The following is a 26,009-nucleotide window of genomic DNA, read 5'->3' as shown; positions in this document are numbered from 1 at the left end:
AAAAAAAAAAAAAAAAAAAAAAAAAAAAAGCTTTCAAAATAGAGGTGAGATCAGATTTTTTTTTTTTTGCTTTAAACTCCACAAAATAATTTTTTGTCATACTTTTACAAATTAAAATTTGATCAAAAATTAGAAGATAATTAGTTCTCTTTAGATATCATCATCATTAAGATTGTTGACAAAAAAAAAAAAAAAAAAAATTAGATGAGATCAAAAAGATGACAGATGTTTTAATACATACTTAAGATTGGGACAAAAGTAAAATGAAAATTTTTAACTTTTTCACAACTAGAATTATTATTATTAATACTAGGAGTCTTCATTCTTTTTGTCAGTCACGCTACCAAACACATGTAAACAAACGAGCAAGAGTTTACCAAAAAAAAAAAAACAAACAAACAAACAAACGAGCAAGAGAATGTAAACGTTGATGTCACTGTTTATTTTTATTTTTTTTGGTAAAAAGGTTAAATTTTATACCAAGCTTTTCAAGTTTTTTCTATACATGTTGATACAACTTATTTAAGCGGAACATACTAAAAAGATAAGTTAATACAACTAAAATAAGAGCCAAAAGGGAGGAGGGTAAGGAAAGAAGTTGATCTCTTACTGAACGGTCCATAGACAGTTGAGATGACGAAGCAGTTGATGACATATCAGAGAAGATCCTCGAGTTATGTTCACACCAAATGATATAGCAGGATGCTTGCAAGATGAGCTTTAGAAGAGTAGCGTTCTGAGCTTGTTGAGGTCTTGCACGAAGGATCCAAACTGAGATGGAAGGAGATCCTGGGGAAGAGATGACCAGAATCTAGAAGCTAAAGCAGCCCAAGGGAGGCAGAGAAAGGACACTCAAAGAAGAGGTAAGAGTGAGTTTCAGTATCGGAGGTACAGAGAACACATTCATCAAGAACATTGATCCCCTAGCGTCGTAGCCTATCCCTAGTGGGGAGTCTCTCGAGAATAGCAAGCCAGGTAATGAAGGAGTACCTAGGTACTGCTTCCTTGAACCAAACTGTCTTGAACCAAGCGTCGTTGATGTCATTGTTGCATTTTGGTTTTATCTCTTCAGCTTCAGCTTTACGTATTCTTAATTTCTAGCGCAATCGCTATGTATAAGCTTCTAACATGTAATAACAATGGGGGCTCACTATATAAATAAGCCTAATTAAATCCTAAAACCCTTAAATCGCTATGTATGAACCTAGAGGCCCTAAACTCTAAACCCTCATGTCATGTAGCTACCTATATATAAGCTTCTAGCATGCATATAATTCCAATGAAATGGTTACACGAAACAAACCCAAATATCAAAAACACGAATCTGAGCGAAACGAGCAAACACCGAAACCCTAAAATATCAATCGAAACCAAGGAACAACACAAAGTGGGAGAAGAACTAACCTCAGAACTCTAGGAAATTAAGAACCTTGAAACACAGAGGAGATCACCAATCGAGATTTGTGTGCAAAGGTACTCAATTCAGCAATTACTGTAATGAAGTGAAGATGAAAGAAAAACTCAAAATTATCTCTGCTTGTTGTCCTTAAATAGAGAAAGGGTGCTTAAAACGATGCGTTTAGTTTAGCGAAAATAAAAAGTTGATAAAAGATTTTAAGTGTCTTGTTATATAAAATTTTGTTTTCAAGTTATTTGATTGTGACACCGGTAAAATAAGAAAAAACAAAAAAGTAATCTAAACTAGTAAAAAGAAAATCTATGTATAATCAATATTTATTTATTCTTTAAAAAAAATATTTATATTTAATTATGTCATAAGATTTTTATATTTTAGTTATATTTTTAGTTATATTAGGCCCGTGAGTCCATCCATATCCGATGGTCGGTTTGCTACGTTCATGAGATTTTAAAGATTTGTTTACCATCCCTACCCACATGATCTTTTTTGGTGTTTTTGTCCTCACTCGCATAGTTTTGACAGTCACTTCCTGGAAGGACACCCATTCTGAGACTACTTTAACATAAACACGCTTAACTGTGGAGTTCTCTCAGGACCCTTGACCGAAAAGATAAGTGCACTCTGGTGATATAGGTGGCCAAATCAATTCTTTTAAACCTCCCATTAACATATCGCAACATTCTCGTTGCCAACCAATACCATCACCCCGACGGTGTGAGCCCACTCGAATCCACACTCGTCTAGGTTTGGCTCTGATACCACTTGTAATGCCCCGACCGCCACCTTTTAGTGGGCCCCATGTCCAATCCCTGTCCATGGATCCACCTTCCTTATTGAGCCTCACGTACTCTCACTAGACCCGTGAGCCCATCCATATCCGACGGTCGGTTTGCTACGTCTGAGAGGTTTTAAAGACTAGTTTATCGTCCCTACAAATCACCACATGATCTTACTCTGTGTTTTGTCCTCACTCGCACAGTTCCGAAAATTACTTCCTGGAAGGTCACCAATCGTGAGACTACTCCAGCTCAAGCACGCTTAACTCTAGAGTTCTCTCAGGACTCTAGACTTTGGTGACATAGGTGGTCAAATCAATTCTTTTAAGCCTATCTACAAGTCTCTGAAACCGGGGTGTCACACTATCCATCTCCAATCCGTCCAAAACTCGAGCAAAGGCCACAAGAATCTATAGGAACCAAGTAGCAACCCAAACAAGCAAAAAAAACATCACAAACGACATTAAAAAAGAAAAATAAAAAAGATCTCAGACTTAGATCAGCCATGGTCATGCACTCACTCTTTTGCAGAAAGATCTGACCCAACAATGACGAATCCACGTTAGGAAGCCTCTCCTTTTTTCCTAGCAATACATCCTCACTCCATAGGAAAAGATCTCAGCCCACAAGCCAAGAATCTCCCTAAAAACCTCAAAACTCTCAAGCGCTCTCTTTTCTCCCTCTATTTCTCTCTGAAAATGGCGAACAACACTCAACCCATGATTTAGGTCGATTTTCGCTTAAATACTTGGTTGGTTTGGAGATTCCACTTAAACCAAACCAATCCAAATAAACAACTTAATTCAACAAGGTCGAACCGTAATTTGCTAGTGTCGATTGACACTCCCCCTGATGTCGATCAACACCCACCCCCAAAACATACTATATGTTCGGGAGTGTTACAAAAAGTACTCAGCACGGTTGTCAAGTAATATATATATATATATATATATATATAATTTGGTTATCTTTTATAAAATCTGATGTTTAATTTGGAGAACTACTCAGCTCGGTTGTCAAGCATATATGTGTTATCATTTTGTTAATATGAGTTTAATTTGGTCAACGAATGTAAATTTAAGCAATATGTGGCCATGTAGGGGTTTCGGCGTAATGTAATGTGTTGGGATGTTAACCCTCTTCTAAGCATGCATGCATGCATCTCTATTGAAAAAGGTGATCTGGTGAATATAATTGCTTACTTAACTATCCATCTAGTCACTAATAACAAACTTAATATGATTATTTTGTTAAAATTAACCTATCATATATGGTCGTGTGGGTTTCCGCGTAATGTAAATATGTAATGTGTTGAGATGTATATAATCTTATTCTAAAGGTGAAAAGATATAATGGTGAATTGCGTACTTATTAAAACTATCCATCTAGTCATTAATAACAAATTTAATACTACTTCTCTCTCAACTTTTTATAAATGGTTAATTAAGGCATTAATCTTACTTTGGAGATTACATTTTTTCTATTTAGAGGTACCTCTTGGAAAGAAGCGTGTAGCGGTTGACAATCTTTGTTTAAGGCTGTGAATGGTTGTTCAGTACGTTCCGGACCGGACTAAAGTCGGACCAGTCCGCAGTTAATTGACCATTCGTCATTCCAGACTAGTATGCACTTCTCCATACTATAAACCTCCATACTAGTTTGCAATTCAAAAATAAACTGCGTACTATGTGAATTATACTATTGGTCCGATTTTTTCTGGTTACTCCTTAAAACTTCCATACCAACTCCATACCAACAGTAAAAGTTGGGTAAAAACGTGTTATAAACTAGTTGAATCTGAGTACTTTCATCTCATTGGTTGAACTTGTGTTTCTTTGTACTTTAAAAAATCTGAGTACTTTCATACCATTTATCTCATCTTAAATTCACAATTAAGTTTTCTTTTCTCACCTCATTTTCTTTTTAGTTTAGTTTATAGTAGATATTTGATCCTCCAATACGTAGAGGGTAACTTTTAATGATTCAAGTTTTTTTTTTTTGTCAACAGATTCAAGTTATGTGGTGGATTCAGGATATCCAAATAAGCAAGATTTCTTAGCTCCCTACAGATCATCACGAAATCGGGTTGTGAGATACCACTTGTCACAGTTTAACAACGGTCATCCGCCAGTGAACAAAGAAGAGTTATTTAATAGATCTCATGCATCTTTATGTTCTACTATAGAAAGAACTTTTGGAGTATGGAAGAAGACGTGGAGGATTCTTAGGGTTGATCCTAGATATGGTTTGGAGGTGCAAAAGAGAGTAATTATCGCCAGGATGGGACTCCACAACTTTATTAGAGTTTCAAAATTTTTGGATACAGATTTTTTTGAAGATTTTTCAGAAGTGCATATAGAAAACGAGCAAAATGACTCAAATGAACAAGATAAGGTCGAGAGAGAAGATAGACCATATATGGCAAACATACGAGACAATATTGCTGATATGTTATGGGATAATCAAAATAATAGATTTTGATTTGTAGTTTTTAAAAATATTTTGTAATAGTTATTAGTTAATAATGATTAAAAATATTATTAAAATTATTTTTAATATTTTTGTACACACCACTCCATACTATAGTCCGATTCTACTCCATACTATTGTATGGGGTTTTGCGTACCACTGTTTACTCCATACTACAGTCCATACTAAAATGTTAGTATGCACTATGTAGTATGGAGTGTATGGAACAACCATTCAAAACTAAGTAATATTTCACACAAATATTTTAAAATCTTCCCAAGTATTTTAAAATGCATTGGAGATGGACTATTGTATTAAGAACCCAACACTTTTACCTTAAGAAGGTAGTTTTGTGTTAATTATAAAACATAAATGTTATTGTTTCTTCTCTAGTTTAATGGACGCGTATGCTGTACGCTTCTACCTTAATAGGACTAAGGTTCGGATCTACTGTCAATATTTTGTTTTTGAAATAACTAAAATTGAACATGACCCTACAACAATGATATTTATATATATTCAGGTGTTTTATATTGTATAAACAAATATAGAGTACATCAACATTCCCTATATAGAGTGTTTTATATTGTATAGATTAATATAAAATGTAAATGTTACTTTTCTGCTCTAACCTAATGTATTATTGGCTAAACTCTGGATGTTTGATCAAGATGTCTTTAATTATTTCTTTGTTAGTGATAAGCATTAACATGTTAACATCTAACACACACAAAAATAAGAAAACAGTGCCTTACGTTTTCTCTCTGGAGATATATATATATATATAGAGAATTGGTTATTGATAATATGAGTTCATGATTAGGGGATCTTATTGTTAAACGAAAACAAAGAATCTAGTAATTACGACGAAGGAAAACGTGTTACCAAGAGTGTTTTAATTTTTGTTCTTTTTGTAATATTCCACAAGTTCATTTTCTTTTAGTAAAGAATTTGAAGTTTTCAATGGACATATAAGGAAATGAAAGAAAAATAGTAGTGCTTTGTTTTTATCCCCAATTCATTTCATCGGTCAAGACCACTTCATCGTCGGTTGAACTATTTTAATCTTCTTTAATATGTAATAAATTGTAGGATTAAAAATATATAGCTAGAATATTAAAAACTTCAAGAGTTAAACTTCTGATTGTGATTGAGACAAATCTTTTATGGGTATTTCCCAAGAACTCGATAAACGATCAAGAAATGAGAATATATGTTTCAACTATAGAGTATGTGACTCATAAGGAACAAGAAGAGAAGAAATGCAGAACCAAACATGCATATATATTATAGGGATATAAAACTCATCAGAGTTTAGAGACAACGACTTCCCAATTATTTTACTTACAAGAAAGTTTCCCTGGACGTAATAGTTCAAGAAAATTTTAAATTAACATGTATATTTCAATCGCTCTCAAGATCAATATCTCAGTTACTTAATTATTTATAAGAGAGCTTCACTCTGGAATTGTAAAAGTAACCTATCACTCTTGGGTTTCCTCCATCTCCTCAACTTCTTTTATCTTCCTGGAGAGCTCTTCCAACTTCACTTGCATATCGTTGAACTTCTTCTTGACCTCTTCAATGGCACCAACATCAGTTCGACCAGTTGCAGGATGAAGTTGGACTATCTCCGCACAAAGCTTCTCAAAATCATCTTTCAACTCCTTGCTCTCACGATCCAGCTCTTCAAGAAGAGTATCCACACTAGTGTTTCCAACATTAGCCATTTTTTCTCAGAATGATATCAAAGAAACAAAGAAAAATATGAAAAAATTATAAAATGATATTGTGAAAGAATTTTGTGTGTGTTGCAATGTAAGAAAACCCCTTCTAAACATCTCCATTTATAGCTGAAAAAGGTGAAAATGTTGAGTTGCCTACTTCAACTCTCCCACCTACGCCACTAACACACACTTACTAGTTACTACTTCTCTCACAAGTCTATGGTTAATTAAGGCAATAACCTTACTTTGGAGGTTATACCTCGTGAAGGTTCATTTCTCTACAAAATATTTGTTAATAAAAATTATAATGAAAATAAATGGAAACAGATAATAAATAAATAAATATAAAGAGAGTTAAAAAAATATGACTATTTAAATATACACATCTTTTGGAACGAAAAGTTGTATTAAAAATATAAATAAAATATAATGAAAAAACACAACTCTACAATGAAAAGATACAACCCTTTGATTTTTTTTTAAACAGATAAAACAAAAAATTTACGAAAAGGTTCTATGAAGAATCGTAATTGTTGTGTCTACGCTTGATTATATTTTTACCTAATAACCCATATAAACTGCTTTTAAACAGAAAACATCTTTATTACCATATTGAAAAGTCAAATTCAAAAACTTACTATATAAACCATTTAACTCTCGGAAAAAGAACTTTAGGTATTTTTATTAAATTTTATATTTAAAATTAACTAAAAGTTGTAAATTAGATTCATCATTCCAAAAATCTTTTGTTAAATCAAAAATTGGAGAAATTTCTTTACTTTTAAAAGAATGAATGCTAGAGAATAATTTAGAAAGCAGTAAAAACCATTGTGTTTGAAATTTTATATTATTTTGTGTCATGGCAAAAAATAAAAATAGTTCAAACAGACAAATATATATATATATATATATATATATATATATATATATTTCAAAATATACGAATATTCGAATAAACAAAACTCTACAGTGAACAGTTGCAACTTTACAAAAAAAAGCTGTTACAATGAAAAATGACAACTTTTTATATAAAACACACAATTTAAATTTTTTTAATTTTTTTTTTAGAAAATTATCCAAAAGGTATGATTGAAAAAACACAATTTTTAGTGACATTTATTCGGATTTCTAACACAACTCTACAATGAACAGTTGCAACTTCACAAAAAAAACCGTTACAATGAACAATCGCAACTTTTTGTAAAACACACAATTTATTTTTTTTAAATTTTGTTTTAGAAAATTATCCAAAAGGTATGATTAAAAAAAGCACAATTTTTTGTGGCATTTATTCAGATTTCTAACACAACTCTACAATGAATAGTTGCAACTTTACAAAAAACTGTTACAATGAACAATCGCAACTTTTTATAAAACACACAATTCAAAATTTTTACAATTTTTTTCAGAAAATTATCCAAAAGTATTAAAAACATAATTTTTGCTGGCATTTATTCTGATTGCTATTATATACAGATTTTTTTGACAACGCATTATGAAATAAATTATCAAATGTATTTTGCACAAATAGTATGTTTTGTAATAAGATCTCTATTTTTGAATAATATATTTTTCACTATTTTCTTCTATTTATTCTCAACTACAATTTGTTTGAGACACACAAGTCAAAAACATTATCTACTGAAGAGCTAATAGCTGAAGAGTGAGACTGAAGACATTGAATAGTAAAAAAAAAGAATTCATTAATACGTTTTGAACTCACAACAAGAGTATATTTCAACAAGTCGAATCCAGAATTTTGAATCAGAGAGAGATCTGATGAAAAAAATAAAAGCACTAAGAAGAAGAAGGCTTCTTCAAATCAGACGCAGCGCTCAAGAGAGACTTGGCTGCTGAAACCAAAGCTACACCTCCATTCTCGGCCTTTGAGTACTTCTTGTACACCGCACGCAGCCTGCTCTCACCGCATCTCGAGTGTAGAAAAGCAAGAAGCTTTGAGCAGTCCCTATAGAACAAAGAACAAACATAAGTTTCTACAGTTAAGAGACAACAAAACAGATGATGATATTTTGAAGCCTATTTTCTCTACTTACATAATCTCAGATTCTGTGTAGCCGGTGTGGAACTGCAATGTATCAGTCCAAGCAGGGGACTTGTTCAGTGAGCACCTTGCTGTGTAAACAGCTGAAGCAGCAAGCATCGAGGGACAGAACATCAAGGTGTCGTAATGCATCATCCCCAATTCAGCGAGAAAGTGTACCATATTCTCCATCTACATGATACAACCAGCAAAAGCAAAGTTAGTCTCTATCCAAATCACATTGTTTTAACAGAAATCTGAAACTTTAAGCAAAATTAGAACTCACTTCTGGATCAGTCATCGAAGCTTTGATGAAGCGGACAAGGAACACGTATTGAGTTGGGACTGTCAAATACCATTCGAGGTTTCCAAGAATAGTCTTCTCCATCACTAGGATCTGTTTGCTACTGTAAGCATTGTCCGTGACATACACCAGATCGTTAACCTACACAACAAAGCCACACATCATCATCAACATCAGCTCAAACCCTTAAAGTAACACAAATACAAAACACAGTCAATTCAAGTACCTGTGGTGGCCAGATTTCTTCATATTTGGAAGCGATAAGCAAGGCACTGATTCCCAGAAGCTGTAGCTCTCTCTTGGGGACAGCTTTCACAGAGAGGAATCGATCAATGATGTTGACAGTAAGGTAGAGAGTTTCAAGGTTAAGCTCAAACTTGATGTGAACTTCTAGTAACCAATCAATCAAGATGGCTCTCATCTTCTCATTCATCTCAGTCTGAATATGCATGTACATCTTAGGCTGGCTCTCCTTCTCAACTTCTTTATAGTACGAGTACATATCATCAACATACTCCACCGCAGCCAAATGATTATCCTTGTCAGACTCATCAATATCAAGAATCTTCGGTTTGTTAGCTATACCACACGCAGCTTTGCTCCGAGCACTAAGAACAGACGAGTACGTCACTTTCTTATTCTTAGGTGACACTGCTGCTGCTGCTTCCTTCTTTTTAGTCACCTCCTTCTTTGACTCAACCACTTCAGCAGCAGCTTTCCCCTGTTGTTGCTGCTTAACAACCAAGTTCTTCTTCTGAACCGCCTTTGGTGCTTCTGGGTTTCTTGTAGCGAGAGGTTGTCTCTTTGGGCCAACCTTGTTGTCAACATTGATTGGCTTTCTTTCGATTTGGGCATTGGCTAATAGCTGAGCACGGAAACTTCGAGTAATGGGTCGGTTAATCTGAGGTTGTGCCTTTCCACCTTGAACTCCGGGGACAGATACGAGATTCCCGATGTCGCCTAGAGCACGCCGATTCTTCGCAGCACCGTTCTTGTTCTGAATCTTCATACCATCTACGAGAGGAGCACCTGTTTCACAAATAAAGAAAACCCAATCAAGATCTCATCTTTATCTCATTACGCTTCACAAATCCAATTCTAAGATTAATCCCAGATAAAGACTATTACGAGAAACTACATATCAAAATCGGATCTGTATCTTAGACGAATCAGACAAATCAGGACCGAGTTAGGGTAAACGAGTTGAATACAGGAAACAAAACGAATCAAATTCAAACCCAGATTTCAAAATCGACGAATTACAAAAAGCAAAGATTTTTCAAACGCAGATCGATTCAAATCGAAACAAACCGATTCCAAAGAATTCAGATCTAAGATAACCCAGAAATAATTCAAATCGATTCATAGAATTGAGAAGAGCAATAAAGACGATTGTGGGAAAACAAACCTCGGACTTGTTCAGGTACGTTTGCTGCTCTCGTCGCCATGATCTCTCTCTCCTAATGAATCTTACTCCTTCTTGTTCTTTAAGCCTTTTGCTTTTTTTTTTTTTCTCTTTCGTAAAGAGTCTTTGAGATTATGACGAAGACAAGGGCAAGAGAGCGCTTCTTATGAAGACAAAAGGAGGAGCCAACGGTTCAATCACTTCTAACGGTCATATTTTTTGGGGCTTTCGTTTTTAGCCGTTGGATGATTAGGTTTTAGATCTAACGGTGGATATGTTAAGTCTTACGAAGTTGGAATGCGCTGGCACCGTAGGATTTACTATACTAGGTTCGATCGTCTCTCTACAATGTGGCCGTTGGACTGTGTTAAAAAAAAAGGTAAGCCCATCCCAACTTTTATTTCTTAATTAAAAGTTTGGAACATACACTAAGGTTTAGTCTTTAGTCTTAGCCAAATTGGCTAAGAAAGGTATATTTCATTATTCTTTCCAGAATGAGAGATTGTGTATGTTCAGATTTTTTGAAAATAATGTATGGTCTTCGTGTACATAAATATGGATATAAATCTGACCAAAAAAACAATTATGTGTTAGTATGAGATTGTATCTGTTTACATTTAATGATTTTAAAAAACATTTGACACAATTTTAAATTTTACACAAAAGAAAATAACCAATGATTGTTAGGAAACGGATAACAATTAAGAATATTTTAAAAATTAAGACATTCCAAAATTTGTGAGTCATCATCATCTGATATTCTGAATAACAACAGAACTAAAAGAATAGTAATGAGAAAACCTTTAGTGACTGAGTTTTTTACATATCTTCTCTTTTTTATATATAGTACATCTTTATCGTATATATGTGTATGTATTTCGAAATAATATGCCTGACTATTCGTTATTGGCATTGTCCATCAAAACGATTTTAATATCCTGGATTGTGATAGTTAATTCTGAAAACATACACCAAAGTCGAATCCAGTACCTACAACTAAAACCTGTTTTAAGGTGATGATACTTCACAAGAAGATGATGACGAAATGGTTTGATTTTACAAAGAAGAAAGGTAGGTATGATTTTAAAGTGATATAGTATAGAGAGAGAGAGAAGATTTCATCTAAAACCCTGAGGATTGTGATCCCATCAGATGAGACCTTGGCGCTGGAGATCAGAGTAAGTCTTCTTGTTGTAAATGTTACCTTCACGATCTTCATACTCCTCTTCGAGTTCTGGCCTCCATTTGTTCTCTCCTTGCCTCTCCTGTATCCTCTTCCACAATTCTTTCGCTTCCTGAAACATACCAAATCAACAAATCACAGATCAATATAAAATGACCAAACTATTGGGTTAAGCAGCTACAACAAAGTCTTTGACAATATAATATTACCTCAATTGAAGTGATCTCATTGAAGTTCTTTGTGTTAGGGATTCCTAGGCAACGCATTCCGTGCTGGTGTCTCCATTCTTTAAAATGTCTCTCAAAAGCCCTTCTTCCCCAGTAACTATAGTCCCCACATATGTCGCATTTAAACTCCTGCAAGTGAACAAGAAAATTTAATATGAATCCCTCAATGGTTTTCCATCCTATCCTTTAAGAATAATGGGTCTAATATAGTAATAACTAAACTACATACCTGGCCCAGGCCATGAAGTTTGTAGAGCCAGTATGGTATAGGCTTCCCATCCCAACCCATTGGCAGCTTCAGCGGATTGTAAATATCACCGTCCTCGTCATCACTTTCTGACTCGGCATTAGCTTCCTCCCCTTCTCGTTCTCCCTCCATTTCTTCATATGTCAAGGACTGTTTCTTTACAATGTTTTGTTTTGTCCTTTCGATTGTCTATAAAAGTTCAAAGAAAAGTTAAAAGCACAGCTACATATCTGGGGAGGGAAACAGATCTATATATTAACTTCAATAAACTAACCTCATCGAGTAATTGGCAGAGTTTCTTCACTTTGACCTCTGTTAGTGCAATCTCTTTAGCATTTTCTGACTGCTGCGTTGATTTGACATCTCCGTTTTGTTTCCCATTGTGTAGAGGTTTGGCAAAATGTTTCTTATCCAGCTTTTCCAAAGGCGTATGCTGTACAGAAGTTGAGATAGTTAAGACAACCTCAAGGGTCAAGGCAATAAGATAAGTTTGAAACAGTCCCCACAGACATGAGATATGCCAACAAAAACCTTAGTTTTATACTAGAGGAAGACCTGAACTGAACTACCAAACTAGCTTTCATAACAGCTAATGTTCCTTCCAAACCCAGCATAAACAACACGGACACTACAAATAAGTAGAAAATCCCACTCTCATAAGACAAACTGAAAACACATGATTATAAGCAAGTGTAAGTACCTTTGTCAGGAAAAGTCTCTCGGCACGCTGCTGCGGTGTACCACCAACCTTCAGTCCTAATGCCCCCAATGCCTGTATAACATAAAAGAAAATATAAGTAGCGGGATAATGCTTTAAGATGCATAGAAACATGAAGCATGTCATTACCTCCTTTAGCTTTTCAGGACCCACATCTACCAGTTCCTCGACTGTAGTGTAGTAATCCAGATCTATGACAGTATGCTGAGATGGAATAAGCTCATTTTCCTGGCTATGGTTCTCCCAGCCTTCTACTTTCCCATTCGCATATTGCTCTTCGAAATCAGTTTCAACCTGCAACAAACCAACACATTAATTGTACCAGCCTTCTACTTTCCCATTGACGAAACTAGAACTAGCAGAATGCCACACTATAACTAGGTTCAACACTGTGCGAGGATATAAAAGTCTCTACAGTTGGTGTAAACAATGCACTTATGAATTTTCAATACAACGATTATCTTGTTATGGCAATTTACTTTCCAAAACATGTATCATTATGCAGGTTGATAGAGCTATGAAAATCCATAAGGTACCAAGTTGAATAGAATAAAACAATAAGTAAAGGAAGGAGCTCAAACCCTAGAAAGTATCCGGTCAAGATCTTGCAATGGCTCGGTTCGCTGGAAAAAGTCGACCAAGTACTCTAGCAGTGCTTCCATATACTTCCTGTATTGCCTAAAGTGACAGATAGCAAGACAAAAAGGAAAGCCATTCAGCTGCAGGTAGAAACAAAGCAAGTAGCATTCTAAGTAAAAGAAAACTCAATGAAATGTTTACCTCGATAGCTTTAGTTTATGCGGTATTTTCTCTGGTCTAGAAAAAACATCAAGGTAAGCAGAATATTCAACCCTTTCCCCAAATTTAGAGTTGATGTACTGGTTATACATATCATGTAAGTCCAAGTACCGACCAACACCCTCCTGTGCAACAGACAAAAAGATTTAACAATTGAAGAAAATCGATATACCATGAAGCCAGCAATGTAGAAAAAGGGGCGTATACAATTGTCAAACAATATGAAACTCCTTACGCAACAATAAAAGCCAAGCAGAAACTTACCTCTCCACTGAACGCAATAACTGGTTCCTCCTTCAGGAGTGCTTCATAATCTTCATTAGCATCAACAAGACGTCCAGAAAGATGCCTTTTATGATATTCACGTATCTGCAAGTTTCATAAAAAAAAAGTTAAAACAGCTGCAAATCTGATAATTTCATCAGTGTTACGAACAAATCAAAGAATTCGGACAATGAAAAACACCAAATTAGTGAATCTTATTCAGGGCCTGCACTCTACTTAGATACAAAAACAGTATCTTCACACGAATATTTTACCGCTTAATACTATTCTGCAAAAAGCAACCCCTTATACAGCTAACCAAATTGCTGATGGAACAGAACTAATACATTTTCACTGAGATTTCGTACATTATTCTTAATTCTCCATCACCAGTGATTCAAGACAATCAATGAAGAGATAAACAAATTATAAACAGCTAAATCTCTTATCCTCAATCTTTAAAAAAAAACATTTATCTGGTAAAGTTAGCTGCTCAATCTTATAAGAAACAACTACCCAGAGAACCATAGGCAAGTAGTTTTGAGGAAAAAAAGACATGCAAAAGGGTAGAAAACAAACCTCTTTCAAACGATCGTAAAATGCACTAAACGCAGCCTGGCCACCACCAAGCGCTGCTATTTCATCTTCCCTTGCCCCATCCTTATCTTCATAGGTTTCAACCTTACAAAACAACAAAGAATCAAGGTTAGGATAAATCCAAGGCATCTACTGATGGAACTTATCAATCACAATTAACTCAAACACTGAAGAATGCTTAGCTCAAAACTTAGAATCCCTAAATTACATACACACTTAAAGCTTAAGCAATCAACAACACTGACAAGATTGAACTGCAGAAAAGAAAAGAGGAACACTCAACAACCTTTTGTTTAAACAAAAATCAGCAACCCAAGTTTTTCTCTGCATTTGAATTCAGAAGAGAATAAACACAAAAATAACAAAAACGCGAGGAGGAGAAGAAGAATGAAATTGAGGAGAGGAAGAAGAAGAAAGAAAACGTACAAGTTTGTTCGTGGTGAGCATGATAGATTCAATCATGTGACGAACACGATGTCCCTGGACCAATCTGTCCTTGCTTGACGGTGGCTCAGTCTGTAGATCTTGCACAACTAATCGCTCCAACCTTTCAACCTCTTCATGACTGGAGCGAGTTTGCTCGAGGAGAGTCGATGACATCTTCTCTGTTTCCTCCTGACTGACGTTCCTTGGGTTCGAGACCTCTCTCTCTTCTTCGCCGGACTCTAAACCCTAAATCTAATCTCTCTTTCTTATTTTCTCAATCTGAGTCTCTCCTCGACTCGCCGGTGAACCAATTCTAATAAAATCGGGTGGTATTATGTGTTTTGGGATTTCCTTTTTTCCAAAGACGGTTTGTGTTATGGTTCCGGTTCCGGTTCCGGTTCCGGTTCACTTGAAATTGTAATCAATTTTCTTATAATAATTGTAACCATTTTTGTAATTTATTTTTTTATGTCTTTGATTGCAATGTTTTTAACCTTTTTTTATTGATGAGTAGTTGAAAAAAACCTTGTACTGTATGTTGTTTGTAAATAAAGGAGACTCCAACATAGAGAGGTTTTGGATAATTGTCTCAAATTGAGCTTTTTCAAACAAACAAATCCAGTTTTCACACTCTTCGAATAGAAATTCAGGATCTGACAACTTGTATATAAGAATTAAGAGCTCTAACTTCTAGGCAATTCTGAGTTAAAATCAAATGATATCTCTCCTTGCATAAGAATTTGAGGTTTAGCTTTAATCAGATTTTGCATAAGAATTTGAGGTTTAGCTTTAATCAGATTTTGCATAAGAACAACACAATAGGTAAGATGACTCATAATGGAACCACAATGGCCGTTAATTGGCCGTTAGTTTTAAAACTTCGTTTACATAAATGGAACCACAATAGGATTGATTTCATTTTGGAATATATTCATAAAACTACATACTAATAAAGATCTCCTGTTGGTGTATAAATTGATTATTAGCCGATGTTGATTACTTATCAATGTTCAAATTTTCTTTTACTTGTCTTCTCACTCTAGTCACATCTTGTCCGAAGTTCATGAGTAATATGTATATGAATAGTGTCGTCCGCTCCAACATGATTTATATCCACAGTTTAATCCAGTCGCCAAGGGAAGTAGCCGATAAACTCTAATCAAAGGGACTAAATCTCTAAACCGGCTAACTGTAGCTTTAGGAACTCTGGTTCGAGTATCATAATATTATTTGATCTAATTTTAAGCAGAAGACGATTTATTTGAGAAAGTTAAAACCCAGCAAAACCAAACAAGAAAACAAAAATTAACAAAACAAAAAGGTGGAATCAGAATATCAATAAGCAAAAATTGGATCATAGTTATCAAAACATTAAAGTTATGATTCACGGTTGAGTTATATGTTCCTCATATTCCACCATTCCAACCCAAACAAAAAAAAAAAAACAACAAAAATCTTAACAAAAGTGGCGAGTCAGAAATATGATAATGCCTCAAACAAGTTTGAGTTCATAACAAGGAAATTACCCCTCATTCACACATCTAATTGATTCATCATTCTCGCCTTTCTAATTACAAATCCACACAAAACAATTCACAAAACAAATGTATCCTAGCCGATATATAAAGCACGAGATACTAAAGACACGCGAATTACAAAATCCGAGAATCCCCAAACGCTATAATGATCTCTATCAGATAAAAAAACAGAGTTAACTCTTATTATATCTGAAGAGTCAGCGAGAGAGAGCCTCGTGCTATATATATCAAATCAACAAGGACAATGGCGGATTAGCTATTAGGAGAACCCTAATGAAACCAACCCTAAATTTAAAATTCGATTTAGCGCAGCTATGACTCGACACGCTTCCATTGTTAAATTTTGTGGAAGGCGATCTTAAGGGCTGCGCTAGGTTGAAAAACACAAATGATAAAATACGAAGCACACAATTGAAAGAAACAAACCCTAATTGGGATAAGTAAAGAAGAAGAAGATGGGAATTTATATAGTGGGAGACTTGAATTTATTTTAAAACCCTAATTGAACAAGGCTAATTCACCTCTATTGACTTTAGGCCCATTACGTTTTTAGGCCTTATTACTTACGACGTGAGAACTATTTAAAGGCCCAAATTTGGTTTCGAGATTTTTTTTTTGTTTCCTAATCCTATTAACTTGTTTTTCTTGTGGAAGAAGGAATTGTGACGCGGTTAAATCCAAACAGAACATTTTAAAAATGGAAATTGAACAAAAAGAATTTGACGAGATATGGAAAACCAAAATATTGAAAAAATCTGTCACGTATCTTAATTATATGGAAAATAGATAAGATAATAAACTGATCTCAGTTATATTATCTCGCTTGTCTTGTGTCATTGTTACCGTAATCCAAATAATTTCCAATAAAGACATGCGTTATATCCATACTAGAAAAGATTTAGTTCCCTAAACTATAGAAAACAAAAATCTTCACCTTCGTCTTTATAATACCTAACCCGTCTCATTCATCACCCACCAACACAAACCCTTTTTGAAGACAAGGTGAAAGATGAGTGACCTCCAAGAAAGAAATACTAAAGCGACTCTGTATAGACAGTCTTCTTCTTCTTCATCCGCAACGGATCTTGATGATGGGCCGGCGCCACTGAGAAAGATGATCGCGGTAACTTCTATCGCCGCCGGTATACAGTCCGGTTGGGCTCTTCAGTTGTCTCTCCTAACTCCGTACGTGCAACTTCTTGGGGTTCCACATAAATGGTCATCTCTTATTTGGCTATGTGGTCCTGTGTCCGACCTGCTTGTTCAGCCAACCGTCGGTTATTACAGTGACCGTTGTCAGTCTAGATTCGGTCGTCGTCGTCCTTTCATCGCCACCGGTGCTTTGCTTGTCGCCGTTGCTGTTTTCCTAATCGGATACGCTGCTGATATCGGCCATAGAATGGGAGACAAACTCGACGACCATATAAATTCAAACGCCGTCGTTATCTTCGCTCTCGGTTTCTGGATCCTTGACGTGGCTAACAACACTCTCCAAGGACCTTGTCGAGCTTTCCTCGGCGATTTAGCAGCTGGAGACGCTAGGAAAACGCAAATAGCAAACGCGTTTTTCTCTTTCTTCATGGCCGTTGGAAACGTTTTGGGATACGCGGCCGGATCTTACACTCACCTCCACAAGATGTTTCCTTTCACAGTGACTAAAGCATGTGACATCTATTGCGCAAATCTAAAGAGTTGTTTCTTCCTTTCCATTACCCTCCTCGTCGTCGTCACCAGCATATCTCTTTGGTACGTTGAAGACAAACAATGGTCGCCAAAGCCAGACTCCGAAGAAGACAAGAAAACTCCCTTCTTCGACGAGATCTTTGGAGCCTTTAAGGTGATGAAACGTCCAATGTGGATGCTACTAATCGTCACGTCTTTGAACTGGATCGCGTGGTTCCCTTTCCTTTTATTCGATACTGACTGGATGGGTCGTGAAGTTTACGGTGGAAGATCAGAAGGAGATGACAAGATGAAGAGACTTTACAACAAAGGAGTCCACGTTGGTGCATTGGGATTGATGCTTAACTCAGTCGTTCTTGGAGTCGTGTCCCTTGGTATTGAAAGTATTAGTAAGAAAATTGGAGCTAAAAGGCTTTGGGGAGGTGTGAATATCATCCTCGCCGTGTGTTTGGCAATGACGGTTTTGGTTTCTAAAATGGCCGAGGAGCACCGGAGAACCTTCGGTGCAATGGCCCTTCCCACTGAGGGCATCAAAGCTGGAGCATTGAGTCTCTTTGCAGTTCTTGGAATTCCTCTAGCCGTAAGTCCACAACTTTTCTCTTTATCCAATTTATGTTACAATTGTTGTCCATTACTTTTGCTAACATTATTAATCATTTTTGTTTGTATTATTATAGATTACTTTTAGTATTCCGTTCGCACTAGCTTCCATCATCTCAAGTAGCAGCGGTGCCGGACAAGGTATTTATACACTTTTTTTTGTCTTTAAACAAAAATAAACATTCAGAATCAAATAAAACATATAATATAGGGATGATCGATGTCTATCGTATGGTTATCTTACTAACTTGATTATCATCTTACTAACCATTAGAAGAAACAATTAATATTCGTTTTGTAACATAGATATTAATAAGGATGCTTTATTTTTAATGTCAACTTCACAGGACTCTCTCTTGGAGTTTTGAATATGTCAATCGTGATACCATAAATGATTGTATCATTTGGTGCTGGTCCTGTTGATGCATTATTTGGAGGTGGAAACTTACCGGGATTTGTAGTCGGAGCAATTGCAGCGGCTATTAGTAGTGTTGTAGCATTTACTGTTTTACCTTAAATTTTGTTTTTCTTTTATTGGTTATATATATCATATATGCACATGTCTAATATATATGTGACATGTGACATATTATAATTCAATAGATTATGATATTTATACAGTTCTGATTTTTAAAAGATTCGTATTAATTGTTTTTATTTTGTTTAACTTCTAAATATGTTTGACATTGAACGAAAGATATTAGTATTGTTTATATATTTGAAATTTAAAATTTAAAATCTTTTAATTTAAAAGGAAAATAGAAATTGATTCTAGAGATAATAATCTAGCTATTGAGATTTTAACTTATTTCTGTTTGACAATTATTATAAATTTTGTTGCATACCCCCAAATTGTTTTAATTGATCAAAATTAATCTTATTTTCAGAAACAAATCAGAAAAATCTTAAATTAATTACGATCCAAACTATTTCTGATAAAAAAAAAACCAGAGAAATCGAAAAGACGACGCTGGAGGAGGCTTACCGGGAGAGGCTCCGCAAAGAAGGAGGACGGAACGAGGACGACGCCGCCGGCCTCCTCTATCTTCCGGAGGAGGTAGGTCTGTTCCTGACTCGCGTTTTTTCCGAGTCAGTGTTAGTATTTATATTGCCACGTGATATATGTATGTTTTAGAATTTTGAATTTTCTCATAGAGCTCATATCTATAAAACAATTTTTTTTTGGACAAATCTATAAAATAATTGTTATGTTGTATTTTCAAATTATAATGATAGAAAATATTCTATAACATGTTATATAAATAGCTACATATGCACCATTTTTATTTTTATATTTTTATAGAGTATTTGTAATTTATTATCAACAATTTTTTCTAAATATTAGAAATTTAATTATAAATTGATAACATCTAAAAGTCTAATATTATTTTGTTAAAATTGTCTAAATTCATAATTTTTTTAACTTAAACAATTAAATATATATATATATATATATATCTATAAATTAATTATTAATTTACACTACAAAATAATAATTATTAATTTACACTACAAAATAATTATTATTAATTTATATAAAAATTAATAAAATATCATGGTCCCAACATTATTAAATTATAGAGGTTTTACCGTATATGTGAAATTGTTTTGTAAAAATAGTATATGTGATTAGTTAGTGACAAAAAAAAAACAATAGAGGAGTATGGTTTTTGAATTATGTAGTTTAGTGACTAAACCATTTAAATTGTTTTGTAAAAATAGTATATGTGATTAGTTAGTGACAAAAACAAACAATAGAGGAGTATGGTTTTTGAATTATGTAGTTTAGTGACTAAACCATTTAAAATGATTTAAAAAAAAACTTTGTTCAAACTTCCAATAACACTAAAATAGTTTGAAAAAATTGTTCAAATTTCCCATAGCATTTCAACTTTGTAAATAACCAAAAAATTTAAATATAATTAATTACAAAACCAACACACCCAACAAAATATATTATATATGAATTACTGTACAAAATGATCACAATAGTAACACAAAATTCTTTATTATAAATCTACAAATTCACAACTTATTATAAATCAATCTACCAATACGGCAATATCCCTCCGAAAATTACTAATGTATGAAATTAGCTGAAGAAGGTTTTTAGATTATTATAAAATCTTTATAACTCATATATTAAACCAAGGCTAATTTATCCCCTTTTATTTTCCGGTTCAAGTTGGTTATTGGTTTATTCCGATTTAAATTTCGGTTTGGTCTGGTCAATTGGATTTTGTCTCGGTCTTCTTCACTGAAGTTTCTCAGAGAAGAATCTCCAAATCCCTCGTCACTCAAACTGTAATGCGACGAACACCGCCACCGGAACTGGCCGTCACCGGTTTATCGGAGGATCTACAAGGAAGGGTTTTCGGCGTAGTGAAACGAGCTATTGTGATCGGAAACGGCTGCGCCGGCGCGGAGAATCAGTGCATCGGCCTTATTCGATCCTTAGGCCTCTTCGATCGTCACCTCTATTATGTAAGCTCCGATTCAAAACACTAATCTTTTTCTATAGGTGATTCGAAGTGTGTCTGTATCCAAATTTCTAATGCTTTCCTAGTTTGTTTTTTTCTCTCTCTGTTGTTCAGAGTGTCGCTAGACCAAGAGGTGGAATCATTAGTTGCCTTCAATGGTTTCCGATCTCTATCTGCAAAAGAATTCATCGTTTTATCATCAGTATCTGTGCCGGATTCTCCATTAACGCTACTGGTAGACTTAAATTCTTATTGAATGCTAATGCGATTCACACTTTGAACATATATGTTTTCAAGTTATTTTTATCATTCAATTTGAGTGAAACTAAGACCTAATAAGAGAGTTTTGTTAGTAACTTGTTTCCTGAAAATTGCTGTAGGAATCACGGATGAGTTTGATGTAGCTGATGCGCATCAGATTGCTGCTATGGCTCGTAATACGTTTGACAAGTAGTTTAATCCTCCTTTGCTCTAAATCAAATCAAGTTAATTGATGTGATCTTGATACAGCACTGTAATTGAACATTTATGATTACAATTTTGGCCTTATGATAGGAATGGACCGTTGTTAGTGGTGGCATGTGGTAGTGATACTATATCTGTTGCAAGCTCCATAAGACGACTAGCTATGGAAAATGTCTTTGTTGTCCAGGTTAAGTTTGTTCCTTGAAGAACCCAAGTTTCTATGGCCTTTTTTTTTTGTTGTGTATGATGGTTTTAGGCTTTTAGCAGATCTTTCCATTTGACTGATATCTGCAAATGCCAAATCTTGGCCTCATATTCATTGTTTTCTCGTTTTTTTTTTCCAGGTGCAACATCCAAGGTCGCGTCTCGAGAGATTTGATCTTGTGATCACACCTCGTCATGATTATTATTCTTTAACACCTGAAGGAAAGATGCAGATTCCTTTCTTTCTCCGGCCATGGGTAACTCCACATGAACCTCCAGGTAGAAATGTGGTATGTGTCTTTTCTAATGTTCATCAAAAGGAATTTGATGGCAAGGAATTGTCATTTAGTTGCTGGTAACAAGCTTGAATTCTGAAATTCAGTTTCTCACTACCGGAGCTCTTCATAACGTCGACGCTTCTACACTAAGAAAGGCTACTTTGGAATGGAAGGACGAGTTTGCTTCACTGTCAAAACCTTTGGTTGTAGTTAATATTGGAGGACCTACAAGTAAACATATTGTGCATCTTCATATTTTATATAGTCTATTGAGCTGTATTTATAACTGTGATTAAACTTTTTACGCTTTTTTGTTAATTTTCTGTAGGGAACTGTTTGTATGGTGTTGATCTTTCTAAGAAATTGTGTGGCATGCTTCAGAGTATCCTTTGGAGCTGTGGAAGCCTAAGAATATCTTTCTCAAGAAGAACACCAAAGAAGGTAAGTAAAAGTATTTGTAGAATATAGAGCTCGTGTGGACTGAATGGTCATCATAGTTACTCATATTTCTACAGGTTGCAGATATTATAACAGGAGAACTGAGCTCTAACTCTAAGGTCAACATTTGCGATGGAAAAGGTGAAACGGATTTTGTTAATCCCAACTTGTCCGTGGCAAAGTTTGATACTTTCTCTCGTCTTCCATTTCTCAGACCCTAATCCGCATTTGGGACATCTTGCATTAGCCGATACTTTTATCATAACTGCTGACTCTATAAGTATGTTGAGCGAGGCATGTAGTACCGGGTATGTTCAAGACAACAACAACGACCTTTTCCTTTTTATTGTTCCGTCTTTGAATGATATTGAAATCTCATTCTCGACACAGGAAACCCGTTTATGTTGTGGGTGATGAACAGTGTACATGGAAATTTTCTGACTTCCAGAACACTCTCCGTGAAAGAGGAGCTGTTCGACCTTTAACCGGAAAAGAAGATGTAACTCTAAGAACTCTACTCCAGTCTTTCGATTTATCTACTTGTGAGACACTTCTCTTTTTCTTTGGTGAATCCTGACATGAGCTTCTATGGATTTTATATGACAAGATGCGTGAGAAGTGGAGCTACTCTCCTCTTAACGATAATGCAGAAGCTGCGAGGCGCGTGATTCAAGATCTGGCCAAGCGTGGCTGGAAAATTGAGAATTGAGACATGACCCTTCTTTCCCTCCTCCACAAGTTTGCCAGAGTAACCGTCTTTTCCCCATAGACTACAGTTATTGTTTTGGGACTGGGAACTAGAGCTAGTTTTTAACAATTTCACCCTCCGTGGAAGCTAGTGCTCTAGTCGAACTCAAAGTCATATAGAGAGTCTGAACAACTAGCGATTGAATTTTGTTTGTTCTTTGGTTTTTCCCATTTGGATATATTTGATCTATTGATTAGTTGGAAACTTAAGATAAAGTTTTCGAACTTTTTTTTTGGGTATGATAATAATAATGAAAAAGTCTTTGATACCCGAGGAGATGGGTGCACCACCAACTGATAAGAGTCTTGACTTAGGCATATATGATCTGCTGATCCAATTATTTTTATTATTTTAATTACTTGTTGACTTGTATAATTTTGTTGCCAACTCCACATCTTGGGGATAAGCAAAACAACAACTACTCTTTCTCTACTCCACTGATAGTTTGATACTATTAACAAAGTCCACCACCAAAACCTAAACCCTATAAAAACCCAACTCCGAATTCCATCACTTACACAACAGCAAGAGCATCCAGTACCATTCCCTCCCAAAACAAATCCTTGAAGAAGAGTTTTCAAAAGTCAAAAGAGAAGGAAAAAAATGAAGAGTGACTCGATAGCCGTTGATGTCCCAGCAGAGTCGAGCTCAGCCATCAAAGGCAAAGCTCCTCTCCTCGGTTTAGCCAGAGACCACACTGGTTCAGGAGGTTACAAGAGAGGTCTCTCAATTTTCGATTTCCTTCTCCGTTTAGCTGCCATTGTAGCTGCCTTAGCTGCTGCTGCCACAATGGGGACTAGTGATGAGACTCTCCCTTTCTTCACTCAGTTTTTACAGTTTGAAGCTAGCTACGATGATCTTCCAACTTTCCAGTATGATAACATACTGTTTTCTTTTTCTTCTTTCATCTCGTGACCCTTGTTTACTAAGTTATCTAACTTCCAGTTCTCTCTCTGTTCAGATTCTTTGTGATTGCCATTGCAATAGTCGCAGCTTACCTTGTCCTATCTCTTCCCTTCTCAGTTGTCACGATTGTTCGTCCTCTAGCCGTCGCTCCAAGACTCCTTTTGCTTGTTCTTGACACTGTACTCATCTTGCTCACTTCTTCAAACTCTTGACGCAGTAGTAATCTAGAAATTCAATAACTCTCTGTTTTCGTGTTGATATGTACAGGCTGCTCTGGCTCTGGACACAGCGGCTGCTTCAGCAGCGGCGGCTATAGTGTATTTGGCACACAATGGGAATACAAACACAAACTGGCTTCCAATCTGCCAACAGTTTGGAGATTTCTGTCAGAAAACGAGCGGAGCTGTCGTCTCTGCCTTTGCCTCTGTCACCTTTTTAGCCATCCTTGTCGTCATCTCCGGCGTCTCTCTTAAACGACCCTAGCTCCACAATAGAGATTCTTCGAGCGAAAGAAGAAAAATCGTGCTAACTAGCATTTGTGTGAAATGTTTATTCGAAGAACCTTATATTTTGTATTTGTGTGAGATCTTGGAGAGTCTAAATATTGTGTTTTGTATTAATCTTTGGAAAGATTGAAAATTAATGGAGGTTAATTGTCACTTTTTCTTGTTTTTGTTCGTTATGTTGTATCTCTTCTTCAACTTATTCTCACACTAATTAAAATCAACGAAACAAAAATAATTGAAATAAATTTAGCAACCCAATTCCTTCTCCAATATGGACTGGGCCAGGCCCATATTTCCCGATCCACAGCGTGCTTTATTTCATGGACACTCCAACAGTCCTCTCGCGCATCAGTTCAATGGCGGCTCTAGCAAGGATCGGTGGCCGGTACCTGAAATCCGCTGGCTTAGTTAACTCCTCCGCCACGTGTTTCTTCACTCAACGCCGTGGAGTAGCTTCGAAGCTCTTTGTTGGAGGTAACTCTTATATTTCTGTTCCGGTTCGATTAATCCAAAATCAAATTGATTTGTAGGTTAAGTAACCATTCCTTCTCAAAGTGTCTACTGATGTTGTAAGTCTTAAAAGCCTCTCTCTCTATTGTTCAGTAACCAATATCTCCTCATGAATAGTTAATTATGGTTCTTCAAAGCCATGTTTAATTAACGCTATGTTACTAGTTCATGTGAACTGTGATATGCTTTTTGTGGTCACATTTTGGTTTTAAGCCTCGCTAGTTTGTAGCAAATCGAGTATTAGACCTGATGTATTATATTTTTCTGAAGATTTTGAAATGGCTCTTTCTTGGTGAGTGATTGTGAAATGACAATCTCCAATAACGTGTTTAACTCTGAACTATATATACAACCCTGTTTTACAGGTTTATCGTTTTACACTACTGAACAAGGATTATCTGAGGAATTTTCAAAATATGGCCAAGTTGTTGAAGGTAATATATATACTTAAACACAATATGCATTCATATACTTATATCCGCTTTATCTATCTGAGAGTTTTTGCTTCTGTCTACAGCTCAAATAGTTATGGATAGAGTCTCTGATAGATCGAAAGGTTTCGGTTTTGTGACATTTGCTTCGGAAGATGAAGCTCAGAAAGCTATGATGGAGTTTAACGGACAGGTAAATATAATAATGTTGTATCTCTTAATGCTTTTCACTTGTTAAAACTAATTCATCTTGGTAACAATAAAAAGAGTTTTTTTTTTAAACTTTCACAGCAATTACATGGCCGTGTGATATTTGTGGACTACGCAAAGCCGAAGCAAAGTCTTGGTGGTGGTGGTGGTGGGTTTCCAATAGCTAGAGGACCGCCCGACGAGCCAGTTGTAGTAGTAGTAGCTGCTACAACAACTGAAACATCTAAAAGCGATTAACAGAACCGAATACTACTAATAATGCTTAATCTTTTATTTATAGTGTTTTTTGGATTCTACTTGTAATATGATGAGCAAGCATCCTTCAGTAATCCGTATTAGCTTTGTGCTCATCATTCAATTATTAGCTTTTTATACTCGCTCTTGCTTCTTTATGATCAACTCTGAATCCA

The 26,009-nt window shown here is 35.4% G+C and overlaps 4 protein-coding genes and 1 pseudogene across 4 annotated transcripts; 3 read left to right on the top strand and 2 right to left on the bottom strand.

Moving 5' to 3' along the window:
• LOC104708498 (cyclin-B1-2-like) lies at positions 8,076-10,286 on the bottom strand. The gene is made up of 5 exons (XM_010425081.1): positions 10,146-10,286; positions 8,964-9,766; positions 8,720-8,878; positions 8,447-8,625; positions 8,076-8,358 (listed from the first exon to the last, which is right to left on the bottom strand). Exons 1-5 carry the CDS (start codon positions 10,183-10,185, stop codon positions 8,190-8,192), a joined length of 1,350 nt encoding a protein of 449 aa, XP_010423383.1. The 5' UTR covers positions 10,186-10,286; the 3' UTR covers positions 8,076-8,189.
• Positions 11,049-14,925, bottom strand: LOC104708497 (splicing factor SF3a60 homolog). Its single transcript, XM_010425080.2, has 11 exons — positions 14,603-14,925; positions 14,159-14,260; positions 13,580-13,684; positions 13,298-13,440; positions 13,099-13,195; positions 12,647-12,811; positions 12,500-12,571; positions 12,074-12,232; positions 11,782-11,988; positions 11,535-11,681; positions 11,049-11,437 (listed from the first exon to the last, which is right to left on the bottom strand). The coding sequence occupies exons 1-11, from the start codon at positions 14,774-14,776 to the stop codon at positions 11,291-11,293; spliced, it is 1,518 nt and encodes a 505-aa protein (XP_010423382.1). The 5' UTR covers positions 14,777-14,925; the 3' UTR covers positions 11,049-11,290.
• On the top strand, positions 17,150-23,304 carry LOC104708494 (annotated as a pseudogene).
• LOC104708495 (casparian strip membrane protein 4) lies at positions 23,384-24,627 on the top strand. Its single transcript, XM_010425077.2, has 3 exons — positions 23,384-23,908; positions 23,998-24,121; positions 24,210-24,627. The coding sequence occupies exons 1-3, from the start codon at positions 23,640-23,642 to the stop codon at positions 24,423-24,425; spliced, it is 609 nt and encodes a 202-aa protein (XP_010423379.1). The 5' UTR covers positions 23,384-23,639; the 3' UTR covers positions 24,426-24,627.
• LOC104708496 (glycine-rich RNA-binding protein 5, mitochondrial-like) lies at positions 24,776-25,975 on the top strand. The gene is made up of 4 exons (XM_010425078.2): positions 24,776-24,922; positions 25,324-25,392; positions 25,476-25,582; positions 25,681-25,975. Exons 1-4 carry the CDS (start codon positions 24,805-24,807, stop codon positions 25,834-25,836), a joined length of 450 nt encoding a protein of 149 aa, XP_010423380.2. The 5' UTR covers positions 24,776-24,804; the 3' UTR covers positions 25,837-25,975.

The sequence above is a fragment of the Camelina sativa genome, chromosome 8 (genome assembly GCF_000633955.1).
Source record: "Camelina sativa cultivar DH55 chromosome 8, Cs, whole genome shotgun sequence".
NCBI classification, from domain to species: Eukaryota; Viridiplantae; Streptophyta; class Magnoliopsida; order Brassicales; family Brassicaceae; genus Camelina; species Camelina sativa.
Note: the sequence above shows the minus strand (reverse complement) of the source record. Positions and strands in the feature narration are given on the sequence as shown.